This window comes from Xiphophorus couchianus, chromosome 12 (assembly GCF_001444195.1).
Source record: "Xiphophorus couchianus chromosome 12, X_couchianus-1.0, whole genome shotgun sequence".
NCBI lineage: Eukaryota > Metazoa > Chordata > Actinopteri > Cyprinodontiformes > Poeciliidae > Xiphophorus > Xiphophorus couchianus.
In genome coordinates, this window is record NC_040239.1 from 4414683 (window position 1) to 4427941 (window position 13259).

The 13259-nt window shown below is 36.4% G+C and overlaps 1 protein-coding gene across 3 annotated transcripts in view; it reads right to left on the minus strand.

Moving 5' to 3' along the window:
* The window catches only part of bmp2k (BMP2 inducible kinase), a 58881-nt gene extending 46152 nt beyond the window's left edge, over positions 1–12729 (minus strand). The window contains exon 1 of one of the 3 annotated variants that reach the window (XM_028035072.1): positions 11873–12729. In XM_028035072.1, coding sequence (XP_027890873.1) covers positions 11873–12023 — 151 coding nt within the window. In that variant the 5' untranslated portion in view covers positions 12024–12729. The remainder of the gene's footprint in view (positions 1–11872) is intronic. The other 2 variants (XM_028035071.1, XM_028035073.1) reach the window with 2 other exon arrangements.
* Positions 12730–13259: the final 530 nt, after the last annotated feature.

Below are 13259 nucleotides of genomic sequence, written 5' to 3' on the forward strand. Positions count from 1 at the left end.
GGATGCTGGGATAAGACAACACAGGGGCACAATGTGCCAATTCATCACCACTACAGCATGCTAATAAAGGATGATGGCATTCTCCCTTCACACAGATTTAAAAAAGGAAATTACTGTAAAAAACAAACAACTCCTTATGTCATGAAAATAAAAATAATCAAGCACATAGAAAGGTGACACAAATCCCCAAAAAACTGTTTTAAAATAAATTTTAAAAAAGAAGGATGAATTTGTCTTCTATAGAAAGTTTATATCTGTGGAAAATTATGGGGAAAAATATTCAAGTTATTCAATTAAGGCATAATGTTAGCTATAGTGCGTCTGTTTCTATTAGGAAATTTGAAATGATTTCATGTCAATCAACTAAAATAAACTGCAGAGTTTTAAGTCCAGGGGTCTGAACTTAAAAAGTAATTTTTTCCTTCAATCCCACTGAATAAAACTTATTTAGAGCCACAAATATTACATGGCATTTTGGAAAAAAAACAACTTGCACCCATTTTAGGAAATTTATCTTTTTTTTTTTTTTAAAGCACTATTTCTTTTACGTTTTTAAATAAAGTTTATTGAAAAAATGCCAAAGCAGGATAAATTTGTGTTCTATGGGATGTTCATATTTGTAAAAAGTTATGGAAAAACAGATTTAAATAACTATTAATGGTACTTTTAGAGTTATTCTGTTGTGGAAATAGAATGCAATTATTTCAATAAAAAAACTGCTCAAACCTGCATTCTATGACTAAAAATACAACCTGGTTATTTCTCATTTTCAGTGAAAGTTATGGAGGGTTATTGTGGAAGGTCCAAAGAGCCACTGGAGGCTCCAGAGCTGCAGGTTGTAAACCAGAGTCCTGGTTCCCCTGATCCAGTGGGATGTCAAGGTGCATTTTCAGCAAGTAAACGATGCATTCATAATAAAACAAAGTTTCAAATCAAACTTGATACGAAAACAAAGACACACATAAAAACAGCTCAAATCTAACTTAATTTTTCCAATTAATTAATTTTACCGTACAGGAAACCTCCACCCCATCAACAAAAGCACAATTCAAGTAACGTGAACCAGATCTACTTAATGTAATAAGAAGCAAGAGAATCTTAAAAACAACACATTTACCGAATACACTTTACAACCACTAAAATGTAAATTTACAAAGCCAACAGCATTCTGAAAACACACAAGTAAAAGCTACACACACACAACTAAAAATCTGTGAGTGACACCCACCAAGATCACAAGTGGCTAAGGAGGAGGTGACGAAGCCATGTGTAGAACACAAGCAGGTGTTTGCATGGAAACAAAGTTTTGCATTCGTCTTCTTTACATGACCTGTGGCTTCGCATTGTTCCCACTTTCAACACTGAAAATCTTACATAGCTGTCGCTGCTGCAACAAACAGGGCGCTGATATCAAAGAAATGGCAAGTTTTAACCCTCAGATTAAAACATCTGCAGCTAATGCAGACTCAGACCTGCCTTGTTGTGGCAGTAGTAAAACTTAACCCTGAGCAAAGTTGTGGAATAAAGAATATATTTAGGCTTACTAATGTTTTCTACATATGATATCAAATTAAAATAAACATGCAACCAAAATTCTAAAAGTTGTTTCTAATTTTGGGTTTGAAGCTTTTAGCAACAGTAGGCAACTAACTGTTGCAATGGAAATTACAAATACCAGTATAAAGCAGCAATGACAACAATTTAGGTCATTGTAAAACCTGTAAATTCTCTCCATGCATCTTATTATGCAATTTTGAATCATTGGACTCCTGCAGATAGAAAGTAATGTAGAAATTATGATTTACATAAGTACATACCTTAATGTGATGAGCATATGGTACAGGAAAGAAATATTTCTGTATTTATCTGTATTTGAAACAATGCAGGATGAAAACTAATGACTATTCAAAAACATATATTGTAGTTTAATTTGTAAAACTGATGTTATATTGTAAAAACAAGCCAGGAGCTCACAGGACTGTGTAGCAATGAAATTTTGCTGTATTTGAAACATTGATGAAAAATTTATGGTTGTTCAAAAACATTTTCAGTCAATTTCAAAGATTTTTTTTTTTTTAAATAGCACCAATAAAATAACACACTGAGGTTGAAAAGTCTGTTTTAGTTCTTGAATGCCTCATGACTCTAATTAGAATCATACTCAAAATTTACACTAATTGCAAATTATTTTGCACAATTGGATGTAAATTCAGGTATTAAGGAGTTGAAAACATGCTTGAGTTGTAGGTGAAAGGTCAACATGTTCACCGAGTCTCTTGCTTGCAGCTTTTTCAATTCAATTTATAATATAGCACCAATTCACAACACATGTCAAGTCAATTTATAAAAAATAACTTCAATTTAATCATACAATCCAATCATCCTAGTTATCATATAGAGCAATATGCTCAATTAATCTACTCAAAGTAAATGTAAAAAATAATTTTAGGCAGAAGGCAAAAAAAAAGTGCAAGAAAAAACAAAACAAAAACAAATGCAAAAGAAAATCTGCAGACGTGACCTTGTGAAGACGGAGGAAACCCAGAGCTGTAAATGAGCTTGTACAACTGCAACCACAGGAAGTGAAACCCCAGAGGCACAGTCTTCCTGTTCGTTTTAAAAAGTCCAGTGACACTTTATACCAAGAATTTACCAACAAACGTTTGACTTGTGACCACATTTGGAGGCCGACTTGTGTAACGGAGATGGTGTGGTTTGTAAGTCATCAAATTTAATTTAAGCAGGAAAAGCTGATTAAATATTCTGTCTGCAGAAATAAGGCTGAAAACAGTCTGTGTGGCACTAATTTAAATATTAATAAAAAGAAAATTATGACAAATTAAGAAATGTCGATGATCCCCAAGACTTTGGGGGAAATCTTCTGTGGACTGATGAGACAAAAGTGGAATTTTTTTGGACATTGTGTTATACGTGGCATGAGACCAACCAAGAATTTTCATGAAACATCATACCAACAATTACCACGAAGGCCCCCCCACATACATATTAAGCACCAAAATAAACTCTTCTTGACGTAGTCGAACAAGACAAAAATGGTATTTTATTCGCAGAGAACCGTCTGCCTACCGAACTTGACACCAAGCCCTGGCTGAGCTAACTCGACAGAGCTCTGTGCAAAAAGCTGAGATGGTCAGAAGTTTGTTGATGTGCATTATGTGGAAATTACACTCATACGGTGATGTTAATATTTCATTCAAACTATCTGGTTTTTGTATCTGCAAGAGACATGAATAGTTTTTTAGGACTGATTATCTGATGCAATGAGGATTTATATGCAATGTACAATTCATCACTAAATAAGTATTATACTATAATAGTAATGACTGAAAGCTCCTGGATGGAAATTGCAACTTCGTTGTCCACTGAGGAGGCTGCCTGTAGAAAAGTATGGCTCTCACTGTGTATCACAAAAGCAAAACAGAAGCTTTAGGGAACCTATAGTGTTCTCTGCCGGTGTATGAAAGGTGTGTGCGAAAATGAACGTGACTGCGCCATGAGTTTGTGACCTAGAGCTCGAGTACCTTTCAGTTAAGCAATAAGATAAAAATCTAAAGCACTCCAGCAAGTCCACCTCTGAATAGCTCAAAAGACAAAAGTAAAGTTTTGCAGTGACCAAGTCAAAGTCCAGGCTAATATGGTACCGTTAAACGGGGTGTTCCAGTTGGAAAAATCTCAAGTGTGGCTGAATTAAAAAGAGGAAAGTAATTGGGCCAAGTTTTCATCACTCCGTGTCAGTTATCGTAAACACATGACGACATTTATTACTGTAAAGGGTGGCAAAACCACTTGTCAGCTTTAGAGGGCAATTATCGTAAATTCTGGACTATAAGTCACAGTTTTTTTCCCATAGTTTGGGTGGTTCTGCAGCTTGTAATCCAGAGTATTTTTTTCCCTATTCATGACACATTTTTGACTTATGAGTTGATTGTTAATTCAAATCCAGTTTGTCAAGAACCACGCATCAAACCTCTCTGAGGTTTGACAATTTCAATAAATTTGATTTGTATATGTTTTTTAACTCTTCATGACATTTTTTGACTTGTGCAACTTCTACTCCAGAGCGACTTGTAGCCTGGACAATACGGTACTTTACCACACAGAGTCAGATTGGTATTGGATAGCTATTTTTATTCCTAAATAAGCTTCTTTTTGTGCTTAAATTTGTTTAAAAGTAATAATAATAATAAATAAATAAAAATTCTAAAGAAAATAAATTAAATAGAGAAAATATTAAAGAAAAAAAAAAGAGTAACTTATTTGCCATCTTAAAACAAAAGTGGAACAAACAGCAATATTCTTTACAAATCAAGCCTTAAAAACATTCATTTAAGCCAAGCAACAAACATTAGATCTGGTAGCCATTTTTGAAACTCTTAAGAAGACACTGTGTGATAAGAGTGAGCAAAGCAAGACGAGTCAACAGATGCATCCTGTTCGTACATGTTGCCTCTGGGTTCCTCTTGACAGCAGCAGGAGCTGAAGAGGAACCTAAAGACTAAGGAGGAGTTGGAGGGAAATGATAAACTTCTTACTCAGCATGAAAACAGACCAGCTCTGCAAATATGGTACAGAACAGAGGAGAAGGTTCTGGCCATAAAGTTTAGCCGTAAGGGAATCTCACGCTTGTCATTATCTGCTGGATAAAAGTTGAAAGAGCGAGTAGAGAAAACATCACATGACTAATTCGGCATCAATGGTCAAAGCAAATCGGCGGCTCACATGGAGGAACAGAATATTTTCTCTTTTATTCTATACAGAATAATCGCCTTCTTCATCTACATTGATGAAGCTCTCTGAATGTCCTCTACGTAAAGACAGGAAATAAACTGATGCAATCTGTACTTTCTGGCAAGGTTAAGCAAACAGAGATAAATTCAAGCATCAGTTTCATCACGCTATCAGACTGAGGAAGAGGAAAGAAAGCAAAGCGGTTCAGTCGATCTGCAGATAAACTCAAACCCATTAGAGGATGAGGAGTAGCTGGTGCAAGTGATTACACGTTCATCAACTAAATCAGAAAGCTTCATCTTAAAGTGGGTTTTTGCACCTGAGGCGTTTAGTCCGTTTAAAGCAAATTCGCTTTGAGACAGTTTGGAGGAAATAGTCTCAGTACAGATCTTAATGAACTGTAGAACGGTTCGTTCTTGTTGTGAATGTGATCAAATCCCAATCCAACACGGCTTCCAGGTGTTTGCAGCAAATTTGAGTCAAATCCCTTCCCGTAGTCGGGTCTGCATTGCATTCTGGGATGCGGTGGAGTAAATAAACTAACAAACAAAGCAGTACATCTTTTCAGTAAAGCATAAAACCGCATGCAACTTTTAAAACATCTCAATCTACTAAATCTCTTTACAAACATTTTAATCTACTCAGAATAATTGAGCATTTTGTACTGATTAATCAAGAGGGATGTATGAGTGATTGAATTTAAATGATTTTGCCATGTCAAGGCACTTGAGACAACATTTGTTCTCAATTGACACAATTAAACTGAATTAAATTCAAAATCATGCAGTGTAATGCTCAAATGATTGTCAGAAAAATACGTTCTTCACATTTTCTACCAGCTTTGACCTATCTGACCAATAAACACACACACCGGAAAACGTTACAAGTTAAACATATCAAGTGATTTGGACCAAAGTAAACAAACTATAGGAGTTAAAATCACCTTAAAATGCATCAGTATTCTTTTGTTTGTTGTCACAGTAGACCAAAATGCATAAAAAAAGACCAAACTTTATTGCCAGTAAATACATTTGTAATCTAAAAACATCAAGTTTTGACAAAGCCAAAATGTTTAAAGTTGTAGGTTTAGATGTGGCAACAGTGAAAGGAGAAGAACCTATTTGTTTGATGATGCAACACTGAGTCACTGGTGGTTTGTAGATGCATAGAGATAACTGTGCAGTTGATTACTTTAATCCGACTCCTTCATGTTTACTTTCTTCAGAGATGTTATGACCACATTTCTGCAAACGATAAGCATGAATTGCTGCATTAAAAAATGCATGATTCACATTTTTGACAAATATAAACTATTTGGGACAAACTGTCCAATTAGGCATTGGCTGGTTTTGGTCTCTAAATGCAGATGGCTGTCATGAAACAGCCAATTAAATTGTAAGTTGTTGGTAGATCTTGGGAGACATAAAGACGAAAAATAATCCTGCACTTTGAAAGCATTTTTTTCGAGATGCCTTGTCTGTTCCACCCTATTTAGGGCATTAGTGTACTGCTATGATCAATTTTGCTTTTTTTTGAACCGGAGAAATTCACTTCCAGCCCTCTATCTGAATTTCGCGCGTCATCCGGGTCACGTGTCTGAAACCAAGCAATTGTTTAAAAAAAATCCTCATTTGATTTCTTTATTTCAAGATTTCAGACTTTGAAAACTTCTTTTCAACTTTCAAAAACTATTAATGAAACACTGCTTTCTTTGCTCACAACAAAGACATTTATACAACTTTTCTTCTAAAACATTGATGCAAAAAGATGGTTTAGGTGCTGCAAAAAATACAAGAAGAATTGGACTGAGAGAAGATTAAACAGCAGCTCAAACAATTTTTAGGGGCTGTAAAATCTAAACTTTTCAACTAATTTTTATTGGTGATGGAAAGGTTTTGTAAAAATGGCTAAACAATAATTATATCCAGTTCCAGTGTGTAAATAACTACTTGGTTTGCAGTGGTTATGGTCATTATAGAACTGAAACAATTTGACAAATGATTTAACAAAATACCAAATAAATCATTGGTGCAAATTTTGATTTGATGCTTTGTTTAGTCTGTATAAATGTGCACTGCTCAGCAGTTTTGTGTGTTATGGCTGAGAGTTATAATGACTGTTTACAGATGAGGACAAGAACAGCAGAAAACTCTGATAGGCCATTAAACAAATTATATCTAATTCTTGAAACCACATTCCCTGTTTACAGAAACAGGCCTACTCTGTTCACAGAAACAGGCCTACTCTGTTCTGTATTCTCATTTTAAATAGATTTGTACATCTATTAGTGAACAAATTCCTTATAACTTGCATTATGTTACTTTCAATCATGATTTAAACACGCGATTCCAAATCCATGCGTCCACAACCAACAGCCCAAAATGTTTTAGATGTTTCCCAGCTTGAACACACTCCTGTTCAAATCAATGTGCCACTGACGGGCTTCTGTTGAACTTAATGACCTGCAGGAGGTAATTCATTCATGACAATCCAGTCTGTTGTGCAGAAAACAAATGAAAACAAGCAGGGCGGTGTGCACTAAGAAGAATGGGTGCCTTGCCCTTTTTCTCACAATGTGAAGACCATTTTATGCTCCGCTTGTCAATGACGTTTTCTCACTTTTACTCAAGATTTATTTCCAGGAATACTTTTTTTTGCTGTAGTTTTACCTCAAAATCTATGAAACTTCAATATATACTTAAAGATATGTGACAAACTGAGTGGAGTGAGACATAATGAAGTAATCTATGACTAACTGTGACACCCTGACAGCTAAGCATTTACCTTGAGAAAGACTGATGAGCAAAGGTCATTGTGTAACCTTGTGTTACTGGCAGGCGAATAAAAGCCAATGCAGCAGGCACTTCACATGATTATATGATCACACTGTCATGACCGCTTGCAGGAGGAACTGCGGTTTTTAATTTTTTTTCCTCTCTTTTTCATTTGGAGGAGTGAGATCAGGCTTGTAGGCTGAGATTACAGTGTGTTTACAGTGTTGTGCTGCAAGAGGAGACATGTTTGTCGAATCTGATTTGTTGACTCGGCGTTCCTTTGTTTTTTACTCAGATTCAGAGTTATAATTTTAGGTTTTATTATTTATTATTAGACATTTAAATTGTTAGGCCAGAGTAAAAAGAAGCATAAAATAGATTGAATCTTATTCTCAAGTGTTTTACTGAGTTTGTTCTCACTGTTCCAGTTACTCTGCTTTAGTGCAGCAACTACTTTAGTACTTCCCACAACATAAAAACAATCATTTGGTACAACTGGTTGAGTTTCCATCAGGGTCAGACGAGGCAGTTCTGCAACTCAAAGTCTACTGAAACCCGCAACGCCATAATCACTGAACCGTTTCAGAAAGAGCTGTTCAGAAAAAAAAGAAGTTTATCTCCTTACTTCCTTGTTTTCTTCCAGTCTGACTGAACCTGAAAGACATTTTTCTCTTTTTTTTTCTTTCCCTTTTCCTGTAAGCAAACAGCAGTTTTGCAGAGTCATGAGGAGCATGTTTACAACTTCAAGAAGAGCCTTGAAGAGCTGTAATGTGCAGACACAGCTTATTGCTCAACATTCGACCTGTCATCCGGGACACCCCAGCAGTTTTTGCTTTAATGTTGCAATCCAATTACGTTCGCACACGTCAATTGCTGACGCTTCCCCTTGACGTTTTTACTTTATCTGAGAATATTTTTGTGAGATAACTGTAAACCAAGCAAGAATTTGGGGGAAAAAACAAAGTTTCTAGACATTTATCATGTCAAAACGTCTCACTTTTCCACCCCCTGCCCCAATTTCATCCCATCATTTGTAGGAATCCACTTTAGTTAAAAGCATCCCCATAATCTTGTGCTGCTTCACTATCTCAAGATCAAACAAATACTGCATGGCCAACCATCCCTGAAACACCTAAAAAATGGCAACAAGATGGAAATTAACAAGGGTTTTAATATCAGCCCAACACCGATGTTAAAAAATGACTAACATCAGCCAATGCCGATATAGATGCTGATATATCGTGCATCGCTAATTATTTTAGCCCATTTTGTATAAATTAGGTAGAACCATTTCAGCCAAGTCTTCACTTCTGTATTGTTTTGATATCCCAGTATTGGCGGAGTTCATCCTGGATATGTGTTTGGTACCACAGTGGTTGTTAATTTGTCAAATTGATTTTTTTAATGTTAATTTTAACAACCACCTTCTTTGTTAGGTTAGGGATTGAGACTTTTTCTTGAGAAGACTGAACATTTCTATACTCCCTTTTAAGCTCGTAGTGGCGAATAACATGACAGGACTGTCTGACTTCATTTTCAGGGGTTGGTGCGAGATCGTGCTGTAAATCCTCTCCAAATAAAATTGTAGAGCAGAAACATGCCACAAAGCTTATTTTTGCTAGGTTGTCATGCTATAAAACTGGACCTCAGTCTGGAAAAGCATAATGACTGTTGATAAACAAGTTTGTAAATTACCACTCTTTAGTGGTGGTGGTGTTTTTACCAGGTGCTCATGGATTAAAAATATGACAATGACAAAAATGCACAAAAACAACCAGACAGCGGGTTGAAATTTGTACGCTTTGAGTTGTAGTATTCAAGAATTAAAATGTATCCCACACTTCAAAGCCAGACTTCACAAAATACCACTTTTTTTCCTTCATTTGTTTCACTGTTTTATTGTACATCACTTAACTGAATAAAATGTACAACAAACCAAATTTCACAATTCGTACACGTCACCAAGTGAGATCATAAAAAGCAGTTCATAAAGCAAGGTTTGGTCAAGTACAAATATTTGTTTTCTTCTCTGTTTTTAATTCACATTTAACCTCCTGTGGTATTTTCTTATATTCTGTAACACTACACCCTAATCCCAGAGACACATATGTGAGAACAGATAGTTTTACAAATAACTAGCTCTCCCCCCCCAAAAAACAACAAAAAACAACAATAAACTGGTCTGTGAAGAGAAGCAGGAGTGTTTCATCAGCCAAGACTGCCAAGAATGATCACATGACAGACTTACACCAGGTCTGGTCAAACTAGTTAGCTCACCATGCCCTCATCTGCAGCACAACCTGTACTAGTCAACAACACCTGGAAAAAACTTAGAATAAATATTCTTTTAAGGTCTAAGCAGTAAAAATATCCCACAGTATGTAGTTAACTGGAATAAAAAAAATGAGATGAGTTGTTGCAAGAGAGAATGTAATCCAGAGTTTGACCAAAATTGCTCGTCTAGCAGAGTTTACTCAAGCCAACACCTTGAAAACCTTTGTGTCGATCCTAATTGTTTGCTCAGATAATGTCAATCCTTACACCTCTGACATCAGTGAACCAGATATTCGCGGAAGTAAATTTTACAATTTACATTTTTCACATTTTTGTGAAACGCTGCAATGTCTTACTTACAATTGCGCAGTTGTTGAAAGAGGGCGATTTGCTTGAAGTAAGTTTACTATTAACTTGGAGCTGGAGATTCACTGAGAAGCTTTATTTTTTTTACATGTTTTCCACTTTTTCCTCCAAGGATTATAAAACTTAAAAATTAGTTTTTAATTTCCAACAGAAAAACAAATACAACATAGCCAACCACCATAAAACACCTACAAAATGGCAACAAGATGGAAGCAAAAGTTTTTTAAATATTACGGCATGAAACTCATTTATGTTATTTTACAACTGCCATTAATATTTTTTTTTTGTTGAAGATTGTTTCAAGTTTATTTTTTAAAAAGAGGACACTACCCATTAATCAACATTTACATGTAAATGCATTAAATTATACCCAAGTGGCTAATTTCCACCACTAATCCCAATGGCAGGTTGATGTATGCGAAGTTTAATAATAAGAAAAAGCATCCACAGACTACTGCACAACAAAAAAGAAACTGCATGAAGAAGAAAGGCAGGTGAACAAATATTGTTTGCTATTTATAGTCTATAATGGCTCAATGTTTAATAGAGTTAGCTACACTAAGCTAGACAATATAGCCCTTAAACAAATCTACTGCAGAGTATTCACATGTTAAACAGATCCATGTCCTTTATTTTGGTAAATAAGAGTTTGGTTAATCCAGGCAGCCCTAAGCAAAAAAAATAAATAAATAAACATAAAAATAAAAATATAGAGATGCCCCTGTTACTACCCCAATCTGGACGTAACATGTTGAATAAACAGAGTTCATTGCTGTATGCTGACACATTTAGGGGCAAATCCTCAAACTGCAGCAGCTGACGCAGAATGCAAACCACAGCTGTATGTGGAAGAGTTGCACATTTTAATCCCTGCTGATGCAGGTAAATCCAGAGGAGCGTAGATTACCCAAAAATGTACTCAAGTAAGAGTAGTACTTCAGCATATTTTTACTCAAGTAAAAAGTAGCTGTCCAAGAAATTACTCAAAAGTAAAAAAAGTATTTGGTAACTAAGTAACTGACCAAATGATCAATCATTAAATATTTAAAATATCACTACTCCAAGGAATAAAATTTCTTGATTCCCTGCCCACTGAATGAACATGTTTTAACCAAAGATTCACCAGACACACACCTGCAGTTTTTCTTAAAGTTTCAGAAGTTTTTATTGAAATAAACTGATTTGGAAACATTTTCTTTTGCCCGATTTTGTTGTTTTATTATTTTTAATGTTGTTGTCACTTATATAAATGATTATCATTTTCATCCTTAAAATTCCCAAATTTCCACTTAACTAATGAGGTAAATTTTAAATATTAAATGATTGATAGTTTGATCAGTTACTCAGAACTTGACTATTTGACTCTTGAGTAATTTCTTAAACAGTTACTGTAACTTTTAGTAAAAATATGTAGTAGTAGTGCTACTCTTACTTGAGTTAAATTTCTGGGTACTCCGCCCACCTCTGAATGTAACTAGTTACTATCCAACTCCGGTTAAAATGCAACCACCTGGATTTGCGGAGGAATGACCTCCTTAAGATCCAACTGCAGACACAATTTCGTGTTACTGGGACACAAACGGGCGTTTAGGGGGGAAACAAGACCGCTTTACTGGGGAGCGCAAACCAATTACACACATCTGATCCATCTGAGGAGGATCTTCACAGAACCAGATAAGGCGGGTGTGACCCAGAAATGGAGAACATACCTTCTGCGACGAGCTCCTCCACTGTGACCTGGTACCGGCCAACCGCGAACACTTTCCCGAAGTAGCTGCTGACCCCCGAGCTGGAGCTGGTACCGGACGCCCCTCCGAGTCCTCCGCTCTCGGACTTTGGCATTCTGGAAAACTTCTTCATCTTTCAATGTTCCTTGCCGCGACCTCTAATCGGCGGTGAATTAACCACGCAGTCCTTTTTAAAACTCGGTACCGTCCGACGTCCCCTATCTGTTTATCTGGACTCTTCTCTCCTGCATGCTCCGCGTCCGGTACTTCGAGAGGGGATCCCGCAGTTAAAATAAAGCCGTCATATCATAGTGGCGTGTAGGGGGGAGAACCAGGTCGGCGTCCCTCGGCTCCTGACAGCAAAACCTGGGTACGTTAGCTGGCTAGCATACATGTAGTGGGGACGCTCCTCCAGCACACACACCAAACACAGAAAAGGAGGACACGAACAACAAAGCGGTTGATTCTAGTGTGGATAACACCTCTTACAGGAAATACACCCAGCTCCGACAGTCCTATAAATGTAACCGCTGCGTCGCTGGCTCCATATGCACACCGAGAGGACTTCTTCACTTCATCCGCGGTCAGTTAGCTCGTTAGCCGCTGCGTCGCGACAGATGAGGACACCCCGAATTTTTTTCTTTCTCTCTCTTTTTTTTTTTTTTTAAAACAGCAGCAACCTGCGATTGCAGTAACCGCCAGCTGCTTATCAGAAACCGTCCGTTTCGTTAAATGAATCCCCACGTCTCATTTCTGTTTCTTTTAGCTCCGCCAACGTTAAACGTCCCGTGATTCCCCCAACCGTAGGCTTCGAAATAAGTGGGTGGTTTGTTATTTACCCAATGAGTGTGACAACCAAACCTGGCGTAGCCCCGCCCACTTCTATTGTTATGATTGGTGTAAGTGGAGAGGTATGGAAGCCTGTCGATGCCAATAAAAAGCGGAAAATAATGAATGAATTCAGGTTAAAAATTAAATGTCCATTTCTATTTATGAAATTGTGAAATAAATCAATTAAACTGAATCTAATATGCACATAGCATGTTCTTTAAATAAATATATAAATATATTATTTTTATGTATATATGTGTGTGTTTTGTAATAAAACAAAATCTATTTCATATTTTATAAACATACATTTGTAAGATAGATCACTAGATAGCTATTCAGTTTTTTAGTAAGGTATGAACTATAACCAGGATGTTCAAAGTATCCTGTCTTCATCCATAGAAATGAGGGCCAACAGTTTGGTCACAGAGTGAATTATCTTACTCAACTCTTCACTGCTTCACACTTCACACACCCCTTTCAGTTAATCATTCAATTACAAAGAATGTCATGACTGCTGGGTCTGTTGATTTTCTGTTAC